Raw genomic sequence first — 26,227 nt, 5'->3', positions numbered from 1 at the left:
AATTGGGCGAGTTGGTAGATGTTCATAGCACTCGTCCTTTGTCCCTTCTTTTCTTGTCCCTTGTAGTTTGCGCTGTTTACATTATGCTGTGATGCACCGAGATTGCTGGCTTGGATCAGAAGAGTGGTGTGTGGGACAGCGTGTTGCAGTCCGAACTTGTCGGCGGCAACAACCAGCATGAATGTATGTTTTTTATTATTTTCCTTGGTAGTAAAAACTGTCATTTCAGAACGCACCTTGGGATATGTTTTGACACTAATTTACTGCCTCCTTTCTGATCACTGGTAGATGCAACCACCCTTTCTTTGCTAAACTTACTGCAGCTGAAAACTTGCTGCTAATCAGGAGATCTGTAGGTGTAATGAGAACACTGCAACCTTCACCAAAATGCAAGTAACAAAATGACTTCATACTCTCACACTAGTAGACTTCAGCAGGTAATAACTAAAATGTTATTTCAGTATAATAGGCGATAAACTTTCATACGGATCGAGTGTCTAGCAGATGGGTTACACACAATCCGTTGTTATTTGAAACTGTCACGGAGATAAATCATCTTCAGACTTCAGCACACCTGTATTTGCCAAGTGCACTGAAGTAGTCAAAACTGAAACTGGAGCAGCCTATATTTGTGGCAGCCACATTCTGATTTAGGCAGATTGCAAAAACACCAGTGTGCTGAAATTGCAGTTACATATTAACCCTTTCAGATGCCACTTATTGTTCTGATTCAAAGCATTTTTCTACCTAAGTGGTACATCCAGGTCCCAAGAAAGCATATTTGTTAATTCTCCAACCAAATACACCTGTGGTAATATTTCTTACAAACTGCCAAAATGGTTGGAAACGGTGATGTAAAATATCAGGATTTCTTAAAATGACATCCCAGGAATTTTGAAATCATTTTCTTTCACAGATGACCCTTCTGCCTGGAAACTCGAGAAGAAACTGATATTATAGTACTGGTGGTAAAATCAATCTGCAAGGAAATTGTGGACAGCATGCTCAGAGTATTGAGAAGTATATTTTTGCATCCCGTAGCTGACATAACAAAGCACCCTATTTGTAATATGAAGGATGCTAAATTCTTTAAGAAAAAAAAAAAAACAAACAAAAAAGAGCCGTGTACAGCTCTTTCTGAGAAAGAGTTGCAAGGTTACAATTGCGAGTATTTAGAGAGTTACACAGTTAAAAATCTATTTATGTCTGAATTTAATGAGGGTTTAAAGAGTTAAGCACCTTTTCATGCCTGATTTAAACGAGGAGCCTTCCACTATAGTAGGCATAATATATACACAGTTTTGCCTGGTAAACAGAGATCCGTTGATGAGACATAGCCTAGCAGTCTGGCCACCTGACATGGCAGCGAGAGGTCGCTGGTTCAAAGTTTGGTACCAGGCACCCCTTGGCCTTATAACGGGCACATCCATCTTCTGACCTGGTCGCTGGTGCTATCTCGGAAGAATCTTGAAGGAATCTCTGTAAGATGCCGGGCTTCATGGTCTAATCCGTTTACGCAAAAGCAGCAGGCAAAAGTGATTCAGTGAGTTGTGTGCGCACATCGCTTGCCTGCAAAGAACCTCTTCACCACAATATACGCACAATGTGCTGCTTGTGCCAAAATACACAACTTCTCATATGGGGTCTGCATTGCTACTTTGTAATACAGTTTGCATTTGTACATATTTGACATAAATGCCTTTGGTTGTCCTCGTCAAGAGTAGACAGCATATTTTAAATGAAATTTTCTGGAACCTTCAACCAAAACAGTGGGAACCAATGCAATGTGAGGATCAGCATGGGTCACTTGTGTTGTTGCTCCCTCGGGGGTCAGAAGGCACAAAAATGTTGAAAAGGCTGACATGCCAAAGTCATGCTCATCCGTTTGTAGACCCTGAAATATGGACTGCATATAGACACGATTTTCTTGGCAACATGAACTTGCACAAAAATACTAGGTTGTCATATTATAATGCAGCAACATATATTTCATGTACACATTGCCTCAATGCAGGCACAACAGCTTTCACTTTTTCTCTCTTTTTTTTTTTAACAGCACATGCTAGACCTGTAATCACAGCATAGAACGGTGATTACTCCAGTATGTTTAGAGTATTGGTCACTTCATTATTACTGGCGAGTAATTTTCCACTGCGAAGAGCAGATTAGAGTATCCTGGACAAGAGACTAAAGCTGTCTGGGTCTTCTTGTCAACCTCCCATGTTACCACGGGATGTCGACCACCAGAACTAGACTAACCTCTGACATCAACATCCCTTCCTACAGGTTTAAGGTACTTGCAGTTGCTGCACGGCATGGTTAAGAAACCACTTTGTTAACCTGGCATTTGTATCCAAAAATCCCGCACACTGCTGTTAGATAATTCTCCTGCCTTTCTATACAAAAACCTTCAACATTAGATAATAGCATTGCATAAGCTTTCCTTAATATTGATACTCTGTCAAAGCAGTCTCGGCCAAATATTTTCAGGCCACATGGTGTGTTTTGAGCTGCCTAGTGGAGCAGTCGTGGCACCCTTAAAGACAAAAATATTTAAGAGTGATGCAACATCATTAATAGCTTCATTTTTAACTATGGTAGCCTAGTTAAATAACAAAACTATTGAAAGACAGTCGACTAAACATAATAACAAAGTGACACTGATTCATATCCCATTCATCAGCACGCCTTATTGTGCAGCATGCCTCTAACAGTTCAAGCAATGAGCAGGCATCAAAAACTAAGCAAGGCACAATACTCACAATAGTCCTTAGGACGACAGCCTTTTTTTGGCAAACTGGAGAGTATCCTGCTTCTTCAGGTGCACCAAGGCTGCTGCTGTTGCTGCTTAGCCAGCAATCTTCGCTGTCTATCACCAGTCTGTCGTCTGAGTTACTGTCATCACTTGCCACTTCACTGCCTACTAAGTAACTATCATAGTCTCCCAGTGCATTGCAACTGTCATCGTCTGCCACATCGTTACCTAGGCAACTGTTGCAGCTTGCCACTTCATTGTCCACTAAGTAGCTGTCATCGTCTTCCACCGCATCGCAACTGTCATCGTCTGCCACGTCATTGCCTAGGCAACTGTTGTCGCTTGCCACTTCATTGTCCACTAAGTAGCTGTCATAGTCTCCCATCGCACTGCAAATGCCATTGTCTGCCACTTCATTGTCTGGGCAACTGTCATAGACTTCCACTTCGATGGCAACTAAGTGGCTGTCATTGTCTACTATCACGTTGTCTGGGCGACCGTCATTATCTGTCACTTCGCTGTCGATGTGACTGTTGTCTGCCACTTCACTGTCCACTGCTTCATCATCTGTCTCGGGTCCACATGTCACCCCCAGGAGAAAAGTTTCCTGGGCGTTTTGAGAAATCTCAAGTGGCTCAGGAACATATGTGTCGTAGTAGATATCGTGCCTGGAACATTGAATAAAGAAAGGACTTTTAACATATTTAGTGCGTCAGCACTAGAGCCCCTATTCACCAATACTGCTGATGTTTATCTGTCCCGCTGCTTGGCTAAAGCTAGCAGTCGCACACACTATTACCTTGGGCAACACTTTAGAGATGAAAACTGAACCCACTGGGATCCTGGGATCTCAAATGACACGCTACTCATAGTCCTTCCATGCACATTTGTGTGACTTGGTTAAGGTCGGGTTTTAGTGTCAGGCAGGCGTTCGGGTGGCAGAGTATGACTGTATGCTAACGAGCATGAGCAACCTGAAGCTGCCCGTCTGTCTGAAGGCAGCTGTGATACCTTGAACTAGAATCCTTGGATCCCATGTAACACATGCTATTCCTAGGCGTCAAAGAATTGGCAGATTTGGACCTTAATATCATCACCCAAAGTCGTCGTCCTCACTGCCTCTTCCAGGTGGCATTTCGCTGGTAACATGGCCAGGCACAGTCTGGTTGACAGCTTGCATGACATCATGAGACCACAAGTCATAGTTAAATTAGCAGGAGCTGCACATTGGCAGCAATTTAGTGATAGGAATCGAACCCATCAGGACTGTTGGATCTTGGGTTAGATACACTACATTTAGGCCATGAACGTATATTTGTAGACTTGGTTAAAATCCATATTGGGTGGTCTTTCACATAACCTGGCAGATATTTACTGCATACTAATGAGTGCGTGTGACATGAAACTGAAGTGAAAACAAAAATGCTAGTGCACTTAATACGCATCTGGCCTAAGCATTCGGCCATCATTCTTTTTTGTTTTGTTTTTTTGCCATTAGCTTTTGTCAAAGCTATGTAATCCTCACAAACTTGCTAATCTCGTCTACCCACCTAACTTTTTGCCACCCCTGCTACACTTCCCTTCCCTTAGAATCCAGTCTGTGACCCTTAGGGATCATCGGTCATCTTCCGATCAAACTACATGACCTGCCCATGCTCATATTTTTCCTTGGTTTCTCCTAGAATGTCATTAACTCATGCCTGTTCCATGATCTATTCGGCACACTTCCCATCTCCTAATGCTACACCGATCATATTTTCCTCAATAACATTCTGTTTAAGCATTAGTCTCCACGTTTCTGTCCCATGGATGGCTACTAGTAAGATACAACTGTTATACATTTTCCTTTTGAAGGGTGCTGCTAACCTGCCGTTCGTGATCTGATAGTTATTTCTCTTTCATCCTTTGGACCTGTAGCTACTACCTGTACTACGTAGTATTCATTTACCACTTCCAGCGCCTCGCTACTTATAGTAAACTGCTGTTTTTTTCTGACGCTGCTGAATACTACTTCATTCTTCTGCATATTAATTTTCAGGCCTAGCATTCTATTTTGCTCATCAAGATAATCAACGATTTTCAATTCGTCTGATGAGTTACTTAGCAAGGCAATGTCAACAGCCAATCGCAGACCATCAAGGTATTTTCCAGGCCTCTGAATACTTCCTCTAACGAATGGTGTATAGTAGTGGAGAGATCGTGTCTTCTTGCCTAACACCCTTCCTTACCAAAATTTTTACTCTCTTCATGGACAACTATGGCTGCTGTACAGCCGCTATAGATTTGTACCAGTGCTCTCATGTATGGCTCATCTACAGCCTAATTTTGCAATGCCTGAACTGTTAAGGTTTCGACTGAGTCAAATGCTTTCTCATGATCAATGAATGCTATGCATAGGGACTGGTTATATTCCGAAGATTTTTCTATTACCTTGTTGATAGTGTGGATATGATCTACTCTAGAGGGGCACTTATGAAAGCCTGCCTGACTATCAGGTTGGCTGAAATCTAAGATTGCCCTAATTCTATTTGTGATTACTTTAGTAAATACCTTATACATAACGAATTCCTGACATTTCTCCATGATGACCTCAACTTTCCCCTTTTACTGTCCTGCTTTGTTTCAGATAGTCGATAAGCAGGATGTCCACTGCGCCCAAAAAAAACTGTCATTGCCACTTCCTTCCCTAACCTTGGGGTTCAAATTTCTTCAGAGATGAGAACACCAAATGCCTCTACTGCAAAGTCTGCTGTTTTGTTTCCTGGTCCCAGGGGTAGCACTATGTCTCATCCCCACTCACAAAAGCGGGAGAAAAATATCCTGGAACACTTGAATAGACGTACGAATGCTCTCTCGATGAATGCGCGTGGTGCTGTAGATCTTGCTAAAGAAAGGTTGCGTAGCATATCAGGCCAAGGCCTTCAATGTACCTAAAATGTAATGGATGATTTTGAAATCATTGCCATACGAATTGTCAAATTCTGCGGGAACTTCGAACGCTTCACTACACTTCAATTCGGCGATTCTTTACAAGAGGCTCTAAGCTGAGAGTCAATAATCTAAATAAATTGGTTCAAATGCTGAGCTGTTCTAACCATGGGTCGTCTTGCATTTACACAAGGCCACATTAAACATTTTGAAATAATGAGTTACTGTAGCATATGAAGGATATCCACTGTCGTATACATTCACCATTATACTGCAGATTTCCTTGGAGGAACTTTCTGCTTTCGACAAAAACTTCAATAAGCTTCAGCACACAAATTGAAAATCCCGAGAGGATGCCATCTTTGACTGATGCAGACCAATATATATATTATGGTGAGGCTACCCAAAAGTAATAAAAAATAATATGCCTCTGGTGAAAGGGCTTCATATTAAGATAGTGCTTGGCTCAAAAGATAACTCAAACAAAGAGTATACAGAGACCATTGTCGTCATCATCAGCCAGACTATACCCACTGCAGGGCGAGAGCCTCTCCCATATTCCTCCAACTAACCCGGTCTTGGGCTAGCTGCATCCTCTTGACCCCTGCATACTTCCTAACTTCATCCACCCACCTAACTTTATGCTGCTCCCTGCTATGGTTTCCTTCTCTTGGAATCCAGTTGGTTACCCTTAGTGACCATCACTTATCCTCTCTTTGCACTACATGTCCTGCCCACGTCCATTTCTTCTTCTTGATTTTGACTAGAATGTTATTAACTTGAAATAAAACATATGCTTAGCATTGAGAAAATAGTACCAATATGTCTTCATGCATTGCAATGTTGCATCTCTTTTTACCTTTCTTTTTCTGAAAATGGGGGAGGAGGCTCATGCACTCTCATGCATAATTTCGTCTCCTTTCATGCATATCTTCTGTGGTATCATTTTATTTCAAGTGTCAGAAGTATGTTATATATATATATATATATATCAGGACGACGTGTAGGCATGCTGCTGGAAATTAAACTCTCCATGTCGTCCTTGCACAAAAGAAGAAAATAATAGAAAGTTAATAGAAAGTAAATAATGGAGTTTAAAGCAGCACACTAGCAACTAACTGGCCTCAGACTGTTGGCTTGCAGATATATGCTGTCCTTGTGTCTTCTAGCACATTAGCAATGAGGTAGTGTGACCGGTTTCAACTAATTTTAGACCAAAAAAAGAGGAAATTTTCTCAAACATAGTAGCAGCATTCGTGAAAGGTGTTGCAGAGCCCTTTTAAAGCAGGACTTGATTCTCAAGCTGAGAGTCGTGTATGCTGATGACTGATATCAAATGGACATAATACCGACATCAGAAAGCAAACCAGAGAGTCAGGTGCTGACAAAATGAGGACCTTTACCTTTCTGCATCATCAGTGCTTCGTGGAAACTCCTGCTCGAAAGTTGTTCTTGTTTCTCCAGATACATTACCTGCATTGCAATTGCATGTAACAACATTTTGCGGTACTGTCCAGTGTCAATAATTTACGAAAAATTCAGAGAAAAATAGGTTGTCAACCCTGGCACACCTACTCAGCAAGTGTATTACATAGGCTTCACAGCTTGCAAGTACACATATGCTCCCTTTTCACTGCATTACATTCGAAGTTCTCGCAAATTCACGCTTGGTAGTAATCCCAAGTCAGTGATTACTGGTTCCTTCGATATTTCGGATAAGGTTGACAAACTGGCAAGTGGCATCTGCAGGAACATCAGTCTAAGCCAGCTTACAGACAAGGTACCTACAAAGAAGTGCTGCAAAACACCACCAAATTCACAAGAAAATCATATTACCTGAATGTACTACTACTCTTTTACCAGGTGTAAATCGACCCTTTACAAAACTCTGGAAGTCAACTTCTCTTCACAGTGAAACCCCTTCACCATGGTGGCCAAACCTGTTTTGGAGGCAGAAAAAGGGTGCAGCGAAGGAGACATCTCTTGAGGCAATAACAGCCCCATCCTTTTACTGCAACACTGCCTTTTGTTGCTGTCATGATTAAGAGATTAATACTGCCCCTGACTCGCAGGTATCATCCATAATCCCCCTCCCCATCCACTTTTCAATAGCGAAGGAATGCTGCTCACCAGGTTCGTGCGTGACACGAGGCTTAATATAGAAGTGTTCTGCGCTGTACCCAACTTCTACCCCAACGACGGGACGCGCTGCCATGGTAAAGTAGTTTTTGCTATGCAGGAAAGCTGACTTCCCTTTAACCCCAACGGGCATTTTTATTTCAGAAAATTTGAGCAAAAGTAGTCTTTCAGTACCACATGAACTAAAATTTGTGTTGGTGAAGCCCTATTCTTTGCAAACCAGATACACGGTGCCAGAAACACAGAATGAGCTCAATTTGCCAGTAGCCAGAAATGACAGTGCTTGGGACGAGTTTGACTCATCCAAGTCCGCTAAGGCGTTAAGACTGACATCAGAGGCACCGACAGTGGTGAAGTTAACATGTCTAATTTTCTCTATTTTTCTTTTATCCACTCCCAATGCTTGGAACGTTCCTATATTCAGATACAACTCAAGAACGGAGCAGCATCAAAGGAGGCCCTTCAGCCAATCGCGTCGACCATGATTGTTGCGGTTAATATCGCGGGTAGCTTATTCTGTGCTGCTACAGCGAAAGCTAGGTAGAAAAGGGCAGGAGGGCCTTTGTTATCATGCCGTGGCGCATATTGTTCGGAGTAGGGGTGCGGTGGTGCGACGGCGGGAGTTGGAGGGACAGTCGGGTGGGCCCATTCTCCACGGTATGCGGACAAAAGCCCGTTACGTTCTCTTTTCTGCTGGGCCTTCTCAGAAGAGCCACAAAAAGTCCTCGAATATAGTATTCACTACGATTTCGCACTACGTGGTTAACCACTATGTCACGGGAACCAGTCAACGCCATTGGATGGAGGGCCTCCTTTGACGGGTATTTGCCGTTCCGTTCTCAAGTTGTATCCGACTATAGATACTTGGAAAGAATCAAACATGCACAAGAAAAACTTCAAAAGACAAGCAGCTAATGCATTGGCAGACATGTGAAGCACTGTAATGAACATGTAGCGGCATTGAAATCTACAGCCTTTTATTCATGTGAATTATGTCAGTAGCATTAACTCACAGCTGCCCTACTTCAGTGTGAGTTACTCCACTGTCCACATGGCAGCTCAACTTATGCTCAGCAACTTGCAGACTCTGTGTTGCATGGTGCGGGCAGGTGGAATTTATGTGTGCACACCTTTCCTCTTTGTCTTAAGATGCAAGCTCTGCTTTGCACTCTTTGCAGTAGTAGTACTGTGCAGTGCATCTGCATCGCAAAAACTATACAAAATTTCCTTGCCTAAACAACTCATTTATTTGCAGTAAACCTGCACATGGAGCTTGCACACTATGGTAACTTTTGCCTCATATAAGCTCATCTAGTTTGGCTACAAATGATGTAAACACGTTATCGTTTGCACAGAAAACGAAGAACCAAAAACTGCGAATGCCAGCTTGCTGCTGAATGGCTGCAATGGCGCCATCTGTTGCCTGAAGAGGAAAGTGCCATGACACGAAAAGCATCGTGTAAGGTGCACAAGCCTTTTATTACAATTTTCACTGCAGATAACAAGACAGTGCCATTATTCCCCTTGTTGGCTATCCAGCATTGCAGCTTTTTGTCCGTTTTTGGCTGTCTGGCCGAAACAGGTATTTAGCATTTTGAAATCTACTATGAGACAAAAGTTGCTGCAATATAAAAGCTCCACAAGCAATTTCACCGCAAACAAGCCAGTGGTTGAGGTATAAGAATTTCTGAGAGCATCTACAATAAAGATACTTAATATTGTATATGCTTCCAGTGCCACTTGCACCTTCAACGTGCACGCTGGTGCAGTTCAGTTAAGTCTGCCTGAGAAGCACTGACACCATTCAATCTCCATACAGCACAACAAAATACATCGAAGGGTTAGCTATAGTATACTTATTTTTGTCTTTTGTGCAAGCTAATCTAATATAAAGGCACTTAATTTTAGTTTGCTACAGCAACAAAGAAAAAAGAAAGCACGGGCACATTCCTGTTATGCAAGAGCTTCTCTTTCCTGGCAAAAACCTCAAATTGTCAACTACATGTATTGTGCATATCTATTAAGTCATAAAAGACTCTACAGTCATGCACTTAACAAATTAAAAATTAGTGCATTAGCAAATTAAGATTCATTCTCAAGTCAAAAGGTATGAATGTCACATAAAAAAAAAGAGAAGGGTTCAAAGCTGCTGTTCTTCTTCTTCTTCGTCTTCATCTTCTTCTTTTCGTAGCTATGCCTCTTCACAACGTAGCTGCGGCCACCCGAGGTCTCGCTTTGGCTGTCGTAGTGTTGCTTTCACAACAAAAACAAATTTCAATATGCCCACATTCTAGAAATCAAATATATGCAAGCTAAAATGCACTTTTCAGCTACAAGATGACATAACCTTAAAGCATACACTGTTTTCCCTGGAAAATGCACGAGCCAGAAATTAGAAGCCCAGCCTTATGTAATGCATGCAGGAATAAGCAACAACGAACTGAATTTGCAGTTCTTGTGCCCCATATCAATTATAAATTTTCCACTCACAATTTTTGGATGCCAAGCATGCCAGTTTATCCGGCACTCCCTTAGATGGCACTGCTTTCCATGTCAGCCTTCGTTTTTCATCATTCATGAAGTCATCATCTGTGAAGTGATCTGAACACACGCGGTAACGTTCATATATTTTTTTCCGTGGCAGTTTCAACAAATCTTCCCGCTGAGCAAACTTCACCCAGGCCTCACATCTGCAATGAAACAAAAAAAAAAGTTGAAACTTGAAAAAATGCTATTTAACAATAGAAAATGTCTTTGTACTAGCACGGCCGCTCGATGGAAGCGCACTAGGTGCGGCCTGCTACGTCGCCCGAAACCGGCGGGAGGCGCCTACTTCCAGTCGCCACCGCCGCGGCGCCACCGTTCGGGGACAGCCGCGCGCGGAGAGCTGCGCCTGGCTGCGCTTTGAGGGAGGCGTCAGCGTGGTAGAAGCGTTTTATTTTAAGGATATAAGAGCTCCGCTTCATACAGTTTGGCAACAAGAATTAGTATATAGTGTCATGTCTAGTGTGACCATGTCAGCACTTAGCGCTTGCTCGACAAGGATGTATACTAGAGTGTACCCCGAAAAACTTATAGTCACGGTGGTTCAAGGCCACTCGAATGGAGAGCTCGCATTACCGTGATGTTTCGTCGAATCCAGTTGTTCGTCACATTAAAATGTGACCCGGCTGTGAACAATTCGAAGCTGTTCAGCAGCCATGGTAGCCTAATGCATAGCCACTTAACTATGTCGCGAATTCCGTGTGTCATTTTCATACCATTTACTCATTCCTGCATACAGCTTTTATACACAAATTGATGTCAACCTGTTCTAAGCTGCCAGCGCTATCCAATAAAAAAATGTCCTACTATGAACAACCTCTGTGAAAATGCGACATGTAACCAACCTTTCTATCTCATTGTGACAAGTTTTACGGTGAAAATATCACGATGTTTATTAGGGTTAATCTAGACGATAACCTGGGATCTTCTACTCAGTTGGAGACCTTAAACTTTGTACGCCAAATGCTATCTGTCATGGCTTCCCGCATTTTGCATGACCGGACAAAGTAAGCATGCTTGATAGAGCCGGTCTGCCTCAAGGTGCTACGTATATGCGCCGAAAGCTTTTATTACTATCTTTATTGGCTGCTCGCAAACCCATACAATTTTGCTGGTTCGTAATTTTCAATGGAAGAACGCACATCGAGTGTTCCTGTTGTGAAACTCTCAGCAGTGATCACAAGAATGTTCACACATCAAAGCGCAACTGCAGCCGAGATTCAGCGAGCAGCCGAGTAAGCTTATTTAATGGCCACACAAAAAAAAGGAAGAAAATTACCAATCGCAGACGGAAAACGTTTCTTGGGATAGATTATGCCATAGCCATACAGATCGCTCCACTGTTGAGTTGACATTTCCAGCCCAGCTCGCTATCAGCGGGGGCAGCAACTTAACGATATCTTGCATAGCGCCTTAGCATGGGCACGATCATTGTTTTTATAGATTAGCTGCAGGTACTGTGTACAATGAGAAAACAGTGACGAAACCAAAAGTTTACACAGCTTGCTTATACTTCACCTGACCTCTTCAGACTTCATCATCCTGTTAATGAAGGTGCTCGTAAGCTGACAAAGCTTGATTACTTCCTTTGCGGGGTACATCAAGCCTGCATTGTCCTTGGTTTTCATTAACCTGTAACTGGTCCAGTTGACTATATTTCCTGCAACAGGCTCTTGCTCGACTGACATGTCGCTTCAAAACCATTACCAAATATCGCATAATTTAAGCAACAACCTGGTAGTGATAAACAAAACTTGGGGTTCTTAAGTCTCCTTGAGGAGCCTCGTTAGAGTGCCCGCACTTTGCTACCTGCTTATTCACCGTATCCCGTAATTGCTGCCTCTGTCACATATCATTAGAATACAGCCTTAAGCCACCGCATTATATGGAATAGCACCCTACACATAGCTATATAAAGCCCCTCTTTACCGAAGCCGTACGAACGTGCCCTATAGGAGTATAGTGTGCCTGACTTGGCATCTAAGGGTCCTGCTTTCAATAATTCCCATTTCATCCTTACATCTTATTGACTCTCTCTGGTTTGGCAGTTCCTGCCACATTGAACATGTCATGTGTTCTCATTGCGCCAAAGGCGTCTGGCCATATCACTAACTAAAGTGCCTCTTACCAGAGAGGTTTTTCTCCGACTGTTCGCCGACAGAGCGGGTGCCGGATTTTCTGTGGAACGTGGCTTTTCATTTTATCGCATCGGCTCAAACAGTCTCAACAGTATAAACAAATAAAGCTCCTTTACTTGCAAGGCCACTCAGACTAGCGCTGCAAAATTTAGAACAAATTGCAAGCTTATATAAAAAAAAACCCTTCGTAGCTTTTTCTGACATGTCCTCGCAACATAACCTGCGAGAAAAGCTTCTGGTGCTACCTCATCGTGTTCATCTGCTTCACAACACATCGTTAAAAATCCTAGTTCACTGGCCAGCTGCCTGGTAACTAAATAGGTTAAACAACGTGACGAGAACACAGGAAAAGAGGACGACACAACTACCGCGGTTGGGCCGTCTTCTTCTCCTGTGTTCCCGTCACGTTGTTTGCACGGTTAACCTATGATTAATCACCAACAAGTCCAATCTGCTGTCCCTTGTAGCAAATTCAATGGCAGCTGATAGGGCATTATGCTTCAGCATCTAAACTTTTTAACCTCAGCGCCGCTTTCATTTCAGAGGAAGCGAGTGCATTTTCACTCCTCGCTGCTGTCTTTGCCTGAAGCGAGCTCAGCAGATAAACTTAAAGGGTCTCTTAGATATCTCTTAAGCGCACGACGGCGAAAGCCTACCCTTCTCCTATCATTTGGCTCTCATGGTTTGCCACAGTTCGTCATTTCAAGTCGTCGTTTGATATATTGGTCGTTTCTCAGTCATGATGAGTCTGCCTGCGTAGTCATTGTAGCCCTTATCACTCATAACTAAGCCGGTTACTCATTTAGAATCAGCAGTGGTCATTACATGTCGTTTCACATATTGGTCATTTCGTAGTCATTAACAGTAATGATGAGACATGCCTAGCTATTATAGTCATTACCACACATCGCTAAGCACTTTTACCCATTTCTAATCAATTGCGGTCAATACATGTCGTAGAGTGATATACTGGTCATTACAAATCATTTTAATCATTATTAACCCTTATTAGTCATTAGCATTAGTCATTACCTCTATCAATGTCTATAACTTTTGTTGATTACCTATCACCATCAATCATTTTCATTCTTAATCTGCCTCCTTGCACGTCCGCTTTTGCGACTGGAACACCAGTGCACAGATGCGACGCACAGATAACAGGTACAGCTTCTGCACATAGATTTTCGCTCCATGAGCCTAGAACGGCTTTCGCCTTAAAAAACAAACGCATCCAGTCTCAATGTTAACGTGCTTGCACACGCGCACACAAAATGTTTGCGTTTACCACGCAGACGCGAGGCGAATGCGCCCAGAACGGAAGCAAACAGCGCGCTCAGAGCCGGCGACCCCGGCGGCGACGTGTCCCCGAACAGTGGCGCCCTCAGCAGAAATAGCGGGCGCAACTGTAAACTCCCCAAGGACGCGCTTTCCCATTGACGGCGGCTGGGCGCAGCAGGCCGCACCCAGTGCGCTTCCATCGAGCGGCCGTGGTACTAGCACAAGGTGTATAAGAGAACACAAAACCTACGGCAGCATACAGTTTTGCTAAGGTTTCTTGCCAATATTTAAGAAAAAAAAAAAGGCAAAATAGTGCAGTATATAAAGGTGAGCGCAGAAGTATATTGAGATATCTAAAACGAAGAAAGCATTGTACAGATGAATTTTACTATGTGATCATGATTCTACAGTCCCGGACAACTTCCTATGGCTATGCAGTGCAAGATATGAGTGTGTACCACCAGCTTACAAGCCTACGTCTCTGGCTCATCATGACAGTGTGAGAATGGCGACCTAGTGGAAGACTGCCTCATGCTCTTAACTTTCACTGCACAGTAACTGAAAGCTGTCCGTGATTACAGTTTTGCTTCTTTAAAATAAGAGCACTCTTCTGGACCTCTGGTATAAGTGATTTGTTACGAGCTCTTTCTATAGAAGAGGGTTAAATATGTAAAAAATATCAATAAAATCAAACTCCGACTTTTTTTTTTTCCATCTTTTAAATATTCTTTCTTTAAATACTACTTCTGTACATTACTTGCGCCAAGCTTAATCCCTGTAGATTTGATTATACTACTGCCACAGGAGAGTTTCTTCATATCCTCATGCAAACTGTTCTCCGCTAAATCTCTATTACAGTGCTTTTATGCTCTAAGAGAACTTCAGACTGTTGTCATATCTGTTAACACGAAATTCTGATCACTTGGACATATCCATAAGGTACCCAGTCATGTCTGCAATAAAGGAATTCAGCTGAACAATATTGCTCTGTGAAAATATAGACACAAGGTAGAAGCAGGTCTTCATCGCATGGACAAAACTACAAATTTCCCAGGTTTCAGATACTGAAGTACTCCTGATGTGTGAAAATGAGTAAACATATGTGGCAAAATCTCACTTGTCATTACAAACCAGTGAAAAGACGTTTCCGAATGCACACTTCAGGCAATCTTGAGCTGCTAATGACTCTCTGGCTTACAGATGTGTTGCCTGTGCGAGTGATTTTCTTTTTGCTTTCTGCATTTTATTATTTGTGGTATAAAGATATGTTCCCTCAATAAAGCCTTTAGTTAACACTAGTAGCACACATGTCTTTCTTCTCGCAGTCCTTGTCCGTTTACACTCAGAACATCTACGACTGGGTCAACTAACCCAAAATTCCTTTGGAAGATGCCTGCTTACCTGTCATCCTTTGGAAAGCGAAAGAAGCTGACAAGACTGTTTCTTCCGCTGTTCGGGCACCAAGTAACAGCACAGGTATGATGGCATGCTTGTCCCTGTTGGGCTTTCAGTTGTTGAGTCAGGGCAGCTGGGCAAAAAAACCCATGCAGTCACAACCACTTCCCAAAGGCACAATGTCTTTGACACAGAGCACTTCTCATGAATCAAAAAGTGAAACAGTGAATAAACATAGTCAACAAAATTAGAAGTTTACTTGGTACACCTTGATACTCGATGCCCTTCTGGGCCCTGTAAGGTACTATGAATAAATTATGAACAAACTGTACACAGTGAAACTTTTTACTCTTAACTATGATGCAGGTCATTTGTTGCACAGGAAAACTGCGATAGTGTTAAAGGCCCCAATGTCTAGAAAATCCAGCATTAGCATTGTGACTGAAAAATCATGGCATGCCTTCGATAGATGGCAGATGATATGGCCAGGAACTCATTAGTCGGTAGGTTGTGCGAAGTCATGAGACCAAGTGCCTGGGGAATTGGCGAGCAATTCGGGCTGCTTTGACACGAGAATCAAACCCACCAGGACCCTTGGACTCCTACTCAAGACATGCTAAACGCAGACATATTAGTATGATTGTGTTAAAGAGGGGCTTTATATCTATGCGGGCTGGTATTTCACATAATGTGGTAGCTTATGACTGTATGTTAATGAGTATCTGTGAGATAACTGATGCTCAAATTGAGACATTAGTGATCAAACGAGTAGCAAAGTGCACGTACGTGAATGAGGATCTGCAAGGGGTTCCGCAGATGGAAGCTATTAACGGTGCCGCATCACTCCCTTTCCTAAAGGTAGATCTTGAGTGTCCCCTCATCTTTTGTTTTACCTCTCTGCTCCTCAATGTTTCATGACATGAATTAAAACTATATTAATAATTTTTTCATTATTTGTTTGGTTTATGATAAACTGCGTCTGCTGTAACTAAAAATTATCCGTGAAATTGTAAGCAAATTGAGAAATTCGAGGTTGCTTCATATTTTAGGCTTGAAAGATTACTGAAACCTCAAGCTAGGCAGCCGACACAGCTGTGGAAAAACATTTAGGTATTTTGAGGGGGGCAGGGAATTACAACCCTCAATTAAAGACAAATTTTCACTGAACATCGTCACATTGTCGAGTTCCACTACAAATGGACTGAATCAGATCAGTAGCTTGCACTGAAACACTGCAGGTTTCCGGTTGTTCATAAGGAACAAAACTGCAGAAACGACAGGACAGGGGAAAGTAGGCAACACAGGGAAGTACTGACAGCTAATACTTATTGAAAATACACTTGACTTATATGGATCAGATGCGCACTATCTGCCAACAACCACAAAGTGATTTGGGTGAAAGCATTAGACTACAAAGCAACTGCAAATGTAATGATAGCAGATGGCATAAAAGCCATGAAAAAAACACGATCAACCTTCAAGTGCGAACAACAGTTAAAAGCACAAAAGGCACAAAATACTTAAAAAAAAGTGCCAATTACGATATTCCTAATGCAAAATTTGAGAACATCATCAGCTGTTTAGGCTTTCCGACAAATGGAGGCAAAGAATTCGAGCGTCTTAGAGTCATGTAGACAAAAACAATAATTCGCTCTGGAGAATGGACATCGAGAGACTGCTAACACATTCTTCAGGCTGTGACGTTTGTGACTGTTGGCAGATTACTCGTGCCTGATCCACACAAGCCAAGTGCATTTTCAATAAATGTTAGTTGTCAGTACTACCCTGTGTTGTCTGTGGTTTCGTTCCTTATGATGTCCCACTAGCTGGCCTACAGCCATGCTCTATTAAATTCCTGTTGCTCTCTGGTTTTTCAACTAGAAATGGGCTTATAACTCAGTTCAAGCAATGGGTCCTAGTTTGCAAACAACATATCGAATTCGGTGATCTCACACGTCTCACACGGTCATAAAAAAAAAAAAAAAAGAAGTGCAACGTGTTCACAAAAAGTGCTTTATGAAGGCCTTTGTATTTTTAACAATGTGTACAGGAGTGTGTACAGGTACACATATAGCTGCTCCTGGCCCTTTGGGGCAGGGAGCCTAGGGATCGTCGCAAGTTGCGGCAGAGGTTTCTTGCCACTGGTGTATCTGTTGTGCATGCCGTCGATGGCATTGCCGCACTGGCCACTTTGGTGGCAGGAGATGGTTGTTGCAACAACCGTCTCCCTTTTCAATATTTCTTCCCATTCCTCTTTCCACTCCCCTCTATTGGCATAGGGCAGCAGTGCTGGCTAAGCTAGAGCCATTGCTGTTGTTGTGCTCTTGGATAATGGCACATACCCATGCAGGGAATTGGACACACATGTAAGCATCAGAAATGGGTATTATAGTACTGCGTGATGAAATTTAAAAAATGTAGTGCTCTGCAATTTTATTAGAACCAATTTGAAATATTCTCCTGCCTCAGCCGAAAGCTCATTTGGACCCAAACCTCTCACAGGGCTTGCGCGTTGTTCACCCTTTTGTTATGCAGTAATTCTGGCCATGGTGCTTACCTGGTTTGGCTGCACATGACAAAAAACCAGAAACGTCTCCGGTGAGATCAAGGAACAAAAGACGCTAACGCCGAGTTTCGAACAAAAGGCAATTGTAGCACCATCTGGCATTGCTGGGGGAAAGCACCACAGTTATAAAGTGCCCAAGCAAGTATGGCACGTTTTCATAATGATGCTAGATGGTGTCACAGCTGTCCTTAGCCAAAAAATTGACGTTTGCATCTTTCGCTCTTACAGTCTCGCCACAGACGGTTCTAGTTTCTCATCGTGCTGGACCAGTACAGATGAGTCTTATTACACAACAAAAGGGTCAACAATGCGCAAGCTTTCTGCATGGTTTCACTACAAGCGTACCACCATCTGAGACAGGAGAATTTTTTTAAATGGTATATATTTTTAAAACTGTATATAATATGATAGGCTAATTAGGAGAAAATCAATTAATTTTGACTTAATAACGAACTGAAGGGGAGAGAGCAGAATCAGCGCACCAAGCAGGGAATTCTTCCAGAGGCGTTAATGAACTTGCGAACTGACAAGTGAACTGTCTCGCTGCTGAAGCCTGGCTGAGTAGCAGTAAATGAGTAAATTTGGAGTAGTCAATGATGTAGACAATTTGTTACAAGGCATTTCAAGGGTAAGTTTTCAGAGGGAGGTTGAACAGCAACAGGACGGAAAAAGTGATCCGTCCCGGGCTCATTGCAGAATGATCACATGGCTGAGGGAGAACAGCCATATCTGAGGAGATAGAAGTTGAGGAGAGAAATCATACACCTTAAATTCGTCATAGATGCCTCACATCGTCACACGTGAAAGGCACTGGCCTCGATCCTATTTATACCGCAAATGCCGAAAATTTTCACAAGATAGGAAGGGCAAATTGGAGCACTTCAGCTGAAGAAATTGTCTGAATTGTGTACCCACCCATAAAGGAAAGTAGGAGAGGAATGGGAAGATATAGGTCCACTCAAGGAAGATGACACAAGAAAGTCTGCAGACTCATTCATTGAAATCCCACAGTGGCCTGAAACCCACGCAAGCCCAATTTCACGCATGTGATATGATGCAAGATCATAAAACTGTCGATGCAAAGTAGATCCAATAGAAGAAGAAAAGGCAGTACTGTCACCATACTGATGTTGCAGTGCTGAGAACAAGGCTGGTATAATAGCTATAAAAATTCTGCAATGAAAATGGGGCTGTAATTGGGTAGGCAGGGTGAAAATGCTCAATCAAGTTGAATAGTGAGAATGCAAAAATCCTGTTTTCTCACTACGCTGTAAAGCATCAGTTGCAATAACAGAATATGATAGAAAACGCTTCAAATGGTCTAGCAAAATGGAAACAATGTAGATGGGTAAAGAGTTGCCATGGTTGGGATAAATGTCATCACAAATCAAACTGAGGTAGGTGAGGACTGGCTTGAGAAAGCCAACACATATCCACTAACAACGGAGACAAATGAGAGTGAACATATACGACCCGCGGCCTATGATTGCGAGATTAATAAATACGGAAAATTAAATGAATTCATGTAATTAAAATCATTTTTGAACACGACAGAAAGGAATCACGGAATTTAAGAATGATCTGCACCGCAAGCTGCTGAAATCGGAAATCTAGAGGAAGGACACGTACGAGCCTTAGAGTAAAGCACGTTTCTAGCCACAAATCAGAAGGCCATGGCAAATCCACTGTGCTTCCTACTCGATCAGAGAGGTCGAATCTTGTAGGCTGCGCAGAACTTCCTTATCACATACCCATACCTCCTGTGGTTTATGCGACGCAACAGACTCAAAGCGCGCTTTATTTTACGCTTGATATGCTTAATATGAGGTCGCCAACTCATGGAAAAGTCGCACAAGACGCCCAATTACTTATTAGTAGTGACCTGAACAATAGGTTCTTGATAGGCATAGTCGACTGGAAAGACTACAATGAAGCATTTACTGGTGTTCAGAGTAAATTAAAGTATGTGCCTGACTTGTGGGCACTATTTAATAGTGAAGTGTCGCTACAGCGGACAAACTGCCGGCAAAATCCGCAAACAACCTCCAAGTTAAACCTCAGTATTCAAGTAGCGTTACAGCCAGTAGGCAGGCCCATATATTCTCTCTTCTTTCTTTCTTTAAAAGCAACTACAACAAGAACAAGCTACAATACTCGTTCGTGCTAACCTGTCGATTGATGCTCCGACGGCTTGGACATGTGAGGTCAAAATGCGCGCTCTTCTTGACACAACAATATCACTGTTAGCACGCCGAAGTGTTTGGAGGAACCTCTAGAAAACGAATTTCCTACACCTCAGAGGTTAGGTGTATAGCAGAGAAAGACAAACAAACAAAACAAAAATAAAAGAAACCGTACGAACGCAGTAAACGAAACCAGCAGCCAACCTACAAAAAGCATGACAGAAAACCGCAAGTGAAACTCAGCTGGCTCGTCACGACTTGGCACAGTCATGACTGGATTTGAACGTTCAAACCGAATCCAAGCGAATTGACGATTGGCAGACAACACATTGTATTTGTCTTTCGCTTCACATATGCTCCACACAGCCTTGTTACAGGGTACTAGCGTTGTTGTGTGCGTTTTTATTTCTTAACCTATAAAAAAAACAAAGCAACAATTGCAGTGGCATAAAATAGTATGCTGGATTAAAATTTGTTTACAGTAATCAGCTTTATTACATCGGTTGCGTCCGTCGCGGCATCTTTACAATGTTGAAAACTTTCCCGAGATCACTTAATATGGGAATGTGCAAAAAGTCACCGCGGGCAGGGCTAAAAATATAACAAGGGAGGTGGCTGCTCCTGGCCCTACGGGGCTGGGACGGCTAGCCTGCCACCGCGGTGGTTGTATTTGTTGTGGGCCGTCATTGCACTCGCCACTGATTAGTTGGTGGACGACGGCTGTTGCGGCTAAAGCCCCTCAATAGTTGCGGCGCGCTTCTTTCTCTCCCTCTTCTATTTCTTTCCTTCTCTACTTTCTCTCTTCTGTTCGCACGAGGCAGCGGGGTGGTGCAGTGTAAGACGCCCGACTTCTAGCTGTGCCGGAGTACCCGGGTTCGAACCCGACCTCGGCGGCTGCGTTTCGATGGAGGCGAAACGAAGAGGCGTCCGTGTGCTGTGCGATGTCAGCGCACGTTAAAGATCCCCAGGTGGTCGAAATTACTCCGTAGCCCTCCACTGCGGCTCCTCTTTCTCTCTTTCCACTTTCACTCCCATATTCCTCCCTTCCCTTACGGCGCGGTTGCGGTGTCCACAGAAAACAAGTGAGACAGTTACTGCGCCTTTCCCTTCCTATAAATAAAATAAATCAAGGCAGCGGAGTTGCCCCGCCGGGGTGGTACAGTGGACGCCCGACTACTGTGCCGGAGTACCCGGGTTCGAACCCGACCTCGGCGGCTGCGTTTCGATGGAGGCGAAACGAAGAGGCGTCCGTGTGCTGTGCGATGTCAGCGCACGTTAAAGATCCCCAGGTGGTCGAAATTACTCCGTAGCTCTCCACTACGGCTCCTCTTTCTCTCTTTCCACTTTCACTCCCATCTTCCTCCCTTCCCTTACGGCGCGGTTGCGGTGTCCACAGAAAACAAGTGAGACAGTTACTGCGCCTTTCCCTTCCTATAAATAAAATAAATCAAGGCAGCGGAGTTGCCCCGCCGGGGTGGTACAGTGGACGCCCGACTACTGTGCCGGAGTACCCGGGTTCGAACCCGACCTCGGCGGCTGCGTTTCGATGGAGGCGAAACGAAGAGGCGTCCGTGTGCTGTGCGATGTCAGCGCACGTTAAAGATCCCCAGGTGGTCGAAATTACTCCGTAGCTCTCCACTACGGCTCCTCTTTCTCTCTTTCCACTTTCACTCCCATCTTCCTCCCTTCCCTCACGACGCGGTTGCGGTGTCAACAGAAAACAAGTGAGACAGTTACCGTGCCTTTCCTTTCCTATAAATAAATCAGCGGAAGAGGCAGCGGAGGGTCCCGCCGGGGTGGTGCAGTGGTAAGACGCCCGACCACTATGCCGGAGCACCCGGGTTCGAACCCGACCTTGGCGGCTGCGTTTCGATGGAGGCGAAACGAAGCGGCGTCCGTGTGCTGTGCGATGTCAGCGCAGGTTAAAGATCCCCAGGTGGTCGAAATTACTCCGTAGCCCTCCACTAGGCTCCTATTTCTCTCTTTCCCCTTTACCTCCCGCCTTCCTCCCCTCCCCTACGGCGCGGTTCAGGTGTCCACAGAAACAAGTGTGACAGATACTACGCCTTTCCCTTCCAGTGAGCCAATTATAGGCAGCGGAGGTGGCTCAGCTACAGCTCGAGCCAGTAGCAGGCCCGTGCATTTTCTTCTCTTCCTACAGTCGCAGGTCGCAACAACTGTCCCACGGTACGTACTTTGCGGGTCTAAACCCCGAAGCGCAGGATAGTCACTCTGTTGGACAAATAAAAGTTTACTCGCTCTCTCCGCGATGTGACAGATATATATACTGCCTCTTTCCTTTCATATGTAACAAATTATAGAACGCCGGTCAACTTTAATGTGTTCAAGGAAGGAAACGCTGGTCGTGTTCGACAAGGGGCGCGCGATGGCTCCCAATTACACATTTATTTGGCTCTAATTAGTTACCTAATTAACCCATATCAACCATTTTGTTACTTGTACACCTTTCCTTGGCACTTTATCTGATATGCTACCATTTTTGTTCCGATATATCCACTATAGTTCATCTTTAAAAGGTCAAGCCCATGCGAAACTTTCCATACGTGCTTACACACTAATAATTACTAAGTTGAGCAAACCACGCACAAGGAGAAAAATGAACTTGAAACCAATTATACAGTGTCCCGCAGTGCGTGTCAGCACGGCAGAACATACTTTTTCATAAATTTCCTTCATGCCCTAGTGATCAGCGACAGAGAATTGAAGCATATGTCCAATCTCTGCGTTGTCAGCACACATAAACAATTAACTCCTAGCTGCGACAGCTTGATCGTGCTGCCAAGAACCTTATCATCAAATGCATGTAATCAAGCAGTCTACGACGATTGGCTGAATTGTACACAGGCCGCGGCACTGTGCTCAATCGTGGACCACGTGCGTTCCGACAAATGCACCTGTTTTGTGATCACCCACGTATGCTGCGACTCACTTTCAGCGTTCCAGCTTATCGCAGTTGAATAATGATACCCGCATATATGTAGTTTTGTCGGCGACAGTTCTGCGACGACTAGGAATTAACTGAGCTCGCCACCACAGCATTTTTGTTTCAGGTATTCTTGGATAGACTGAAATTTGCCAGTGACAATTACCGGTTGAACGGTGCTCATTTGGTCAAATGCTTACATGCAGATCACACCTCATCAGTTACCAAAGCAGCAGTCAATGTGGACGCGTGTACATGCACAACACCCGAGGAACACGTCATTTGTATTAACTTGCATAAGTCATCAGTTTATCCTTGCCAGTGTTCATAATGCAACTCAGAAGAGCCTATCTTTTAAACAATAAGGTGATTTCCCTTTATGTGCCTTTCATCCGTTTTGTCCGAAGTTTAGTTCAAGAATATTTTCATGCACATATGATATATATTTTGAAGTAAAGTTAAGTGAAGTAAACGTTGTGCAGTAAGAGAAGTAAACCAGATGAATGATTTTACAGGCATATCCACGCATCACCTTGTCTGCTGCAGCATACAGACATTTGTGAAGTGATTGATAGTGAAATGGACATACAAAACTGATCAACACAACCAGATATATACCTTAGAAATGTGTGCTGTCTCGAAAACCTGCCGAATAATTGTGAGGAAGGATTTGCAGCTGCTCTTAAGGCTGTGAACCATAAAACAGCTGTCAAGTAGAGTTTGATAGCCAACACATTAATTAATTTTTCGTGTTTCACTGCGCACGATTAGAGGTAATGCCTTTTTGCACAGTGGCTATAGTCTTTAATTATTTCCATGCCTTCTTGATAGTTTTTTTTTCTGTGCATCCAGTGCATAAGATTATTGCAACTAGAAAACCAGGGTAGAATGAGGGGAAGATGGCTACACAGTATCGAAGAAAAGCGAACAAGGGTTAAGCCATAGTCTCAGTTTGCAAGCCATTAGGCAAGAGGACTTGCCTTCAACTGGGAAGAAAAGTCTTCTTAATTGTTGAAACGTTAGCTTATATGAACTGAGGCTTCCCTTGTTTGTTTTCTTTGACTACAGATAACCAGCACTACTATACTATTTGTCTCTTTTCTAATGCTCTAGTTTCACACTACTATAAGTACAAAGTTAAAGGCACAGCAGATGGCACAAGCCCTATTATTCATGTGCTACCCTGCACATGGTATCTGATTTTTTGTTCTCCCTACAGCAAAAGCAATTTTTGACATTTATACCCAGTCACACATGCTGTTGCATCCTACTAAGTGCTAAATAATAAAGCACACAGGCTTAACAAGTTGACTTAGCCAAGTGTCTCAGTAATGAGTAAGTAGTCTTTAATAATCAATGGAGTTGGCATGCAAGGCCTATTCAAGGGATAGGGGTAGTAGGGTCAGGGAGCTGACCGTACTACCCCTACTGACCCTACTACGCCTGCCTCACGTGCAAACTCCCAGGGAGATAGCAGCGTGGGTCGGACCCGAGCGTCGTCGTTGCTCGGTGTTGTCCAATCACTGAACGTGGTGACATAGCCTGGAAGGTGTCTTTTTCTGATGTCGTGGTAGCCAGAGCAGTCTCTTTTCAGTAAACATGCACACTTGTGTTAACCAAGTGCTTATACATCAATGTAATAAGGCACACAGGCTTAACAAGTTGACTTAGCCAAGTGTCTCAGTAATGAGTAAGTAGTCTTTAATAATGAATGGAGTTGGCACGAAGGCCTATTCAAGGGATAGGGGTAGTAGGGTCAGGGAGGTTACACTTCAGTGTGACCTCCCTGACCCTACTACCCCTACTACCCCTACTGACCCTACTACGCCTGCCTCACGTGCAAACTCCCAGGGGGATAGCAGCGTGGGTCGGACCCGAGCGTCGTCGTTGATCGGTGTTGTCCAATCACTGAACGTGGTGACATAGCCTGGAAGGTGTCTTTTTCTGATGTTGTGGTAGCCAGAGCAGTCTCTTTTCAGTAAACTTGCACACTTGTGTTAACCAAGTGCTTATACATCAATGTCTAAATGACGGACATACCTTAAATGATTGCATGCATGAATCTGATACTGCTTTTTTTGAAGAATATTGCTTTCTGCAGCATTCTTACTTTTTCTGTTGCAATTTTTGAGGCTAAGTATAGATAACGACAGCAAGTGTGCCATCGTTCCAATTGTGCAAAGCTATAAACGACTATCAGGAAAAGAATATAAAACCTAGCAGCCGTGTACCATTATTAGTTTTTTTACAGTGGAGCTTACATGAAAGACAAAACTAGTTACCATGTACAGACAAGGTAATCAATGCAGCCCTTGGCTAGTACATATGTTGTTTCCACCATCACTGGAGTCCCACTTCCTACTCTATGCTTACACTTGGGGTTGACAGATATAAATATTATCTTTGAATGTTTAATTTTTAAAGTACTGTTGTCCTGCTACAACTTCAGCATTGCTATGATTAGCTCGCAGTGAGCAGAAAATATGCTTTTCCCCGAGTATGCACACACATACACTATGCTTGAATTAATTTTACTACAAACCAGAGAATAACACCGTTTTCTTCATGACAGCTTGCAGTTACTAGAAAAAAGGTGAATAAAATGGCCTTGCACCTAAGCACTAAAGAAGCACTAATTACTGCACTAGCTAATGGCACAGTCATAATTAAGTGCTCATTAGCCCAATCTCTTCTCTCCCCTGTACCTTTTTTTTTCTTTTGCCACAGCCCCATGTTCTGCTTTTCTTTATAGTGTTCCTGCATCTCGAGAGTGTCCAAAGAACCCATTGTTTACCTGTGTGTTAGAGGCTTATTCATGATAACATTCGTGTCATTCATACGTTTTTTCACCGCACAAGTCTTTAACCTAGTGCACATGTCATGGGCAAGTGTCCAAGACATGCTTTTTTTTTTTCTGACTTGATTTTAAGTTTCAATGGGAGACTGCTAAAAATAAAATTGAATGCAACTGAAATTGAATGAAATGAATTGAAACGATAGGTGCTTGCTTTCCATGTCCCAGTTCTTGCATTTCGACTTTTATCTCACCTGTTCGAATTAACTGGGTCTTCCTGTTGCATTACGTGCATCACTTCAGTCTTTTAAAAAGTTCTGAATAATGTTTTTTGGCACAGCTTTTTGCAGACGACGGACAAGAAAAGGACATACGCTAGAGCGCTTTAATTGATGCCTGCCCTACTCTTCGTCGTCTGTGCGCGCTGCTATATGAATCTTTACCAACTAGCCCAATTATCCGTTCTCTCAAGAGGAAAATTTCTTCACCCTTTGCAGGTATATTATTGCGAAACTAAAATGGAACCAGGTGAAAGTGGAAAGGAAGAATGCATGAACCATTTT

The 26,227-nt window shown here is 43.2% G+C and overlaps 1 protein-coding gene across 1 annotated transcript; it reads right to left on the bottom strand.

Moving 5' to 3' along the window:
* Positions 1–75: 75 nt before the first annotated feature.
* LOC146196575 (uncharacterized) lies at positions 76–20,208 on the bottom strand. The gene is made up of 6 exons (XM_084598332.1): positions 19,912–20,208; positions 15,184–15,310; positions 10,313–10,512; positions 7,087–7,156; positions 2,763–3,423; positions 76–1,894 (listed from the first exon to the last, which is right to left on the bottom strand). The coding sequence occupies exons 1-6, from the start codon at positions 19,940–19,942 to the stop codon at positions 1,715–1,717; spliced, it is 1,269 nt and encodes a 422-aa protein (XP_084454458.1). The 5' UTR covers positions 19,943–20,208; the 3' UTR covers positions 76–1,714.
* Positions 20,209–26,227: the final 6,019 nt, after the last annotated feature.

Source organism: Amblyomma maculatum, chromosome 3, assembly GCF_055883805.1.
Source record: "Amblyomma maculatum isolate TAMU_Amacu chromosome 3, ASM5588380v1, whole genome shotgun sequence".
In the NCBI taxonomy this organism is placed as follows: Eukaryota; Metazoa; Arthropoda; class Arachnida; order Ixodida; family Ixodidae; genus Amblyomma; species Amblyomma maculatum.
This window is presented reverse-complemented; position numbering and strand designations above follow the sequence as displayed.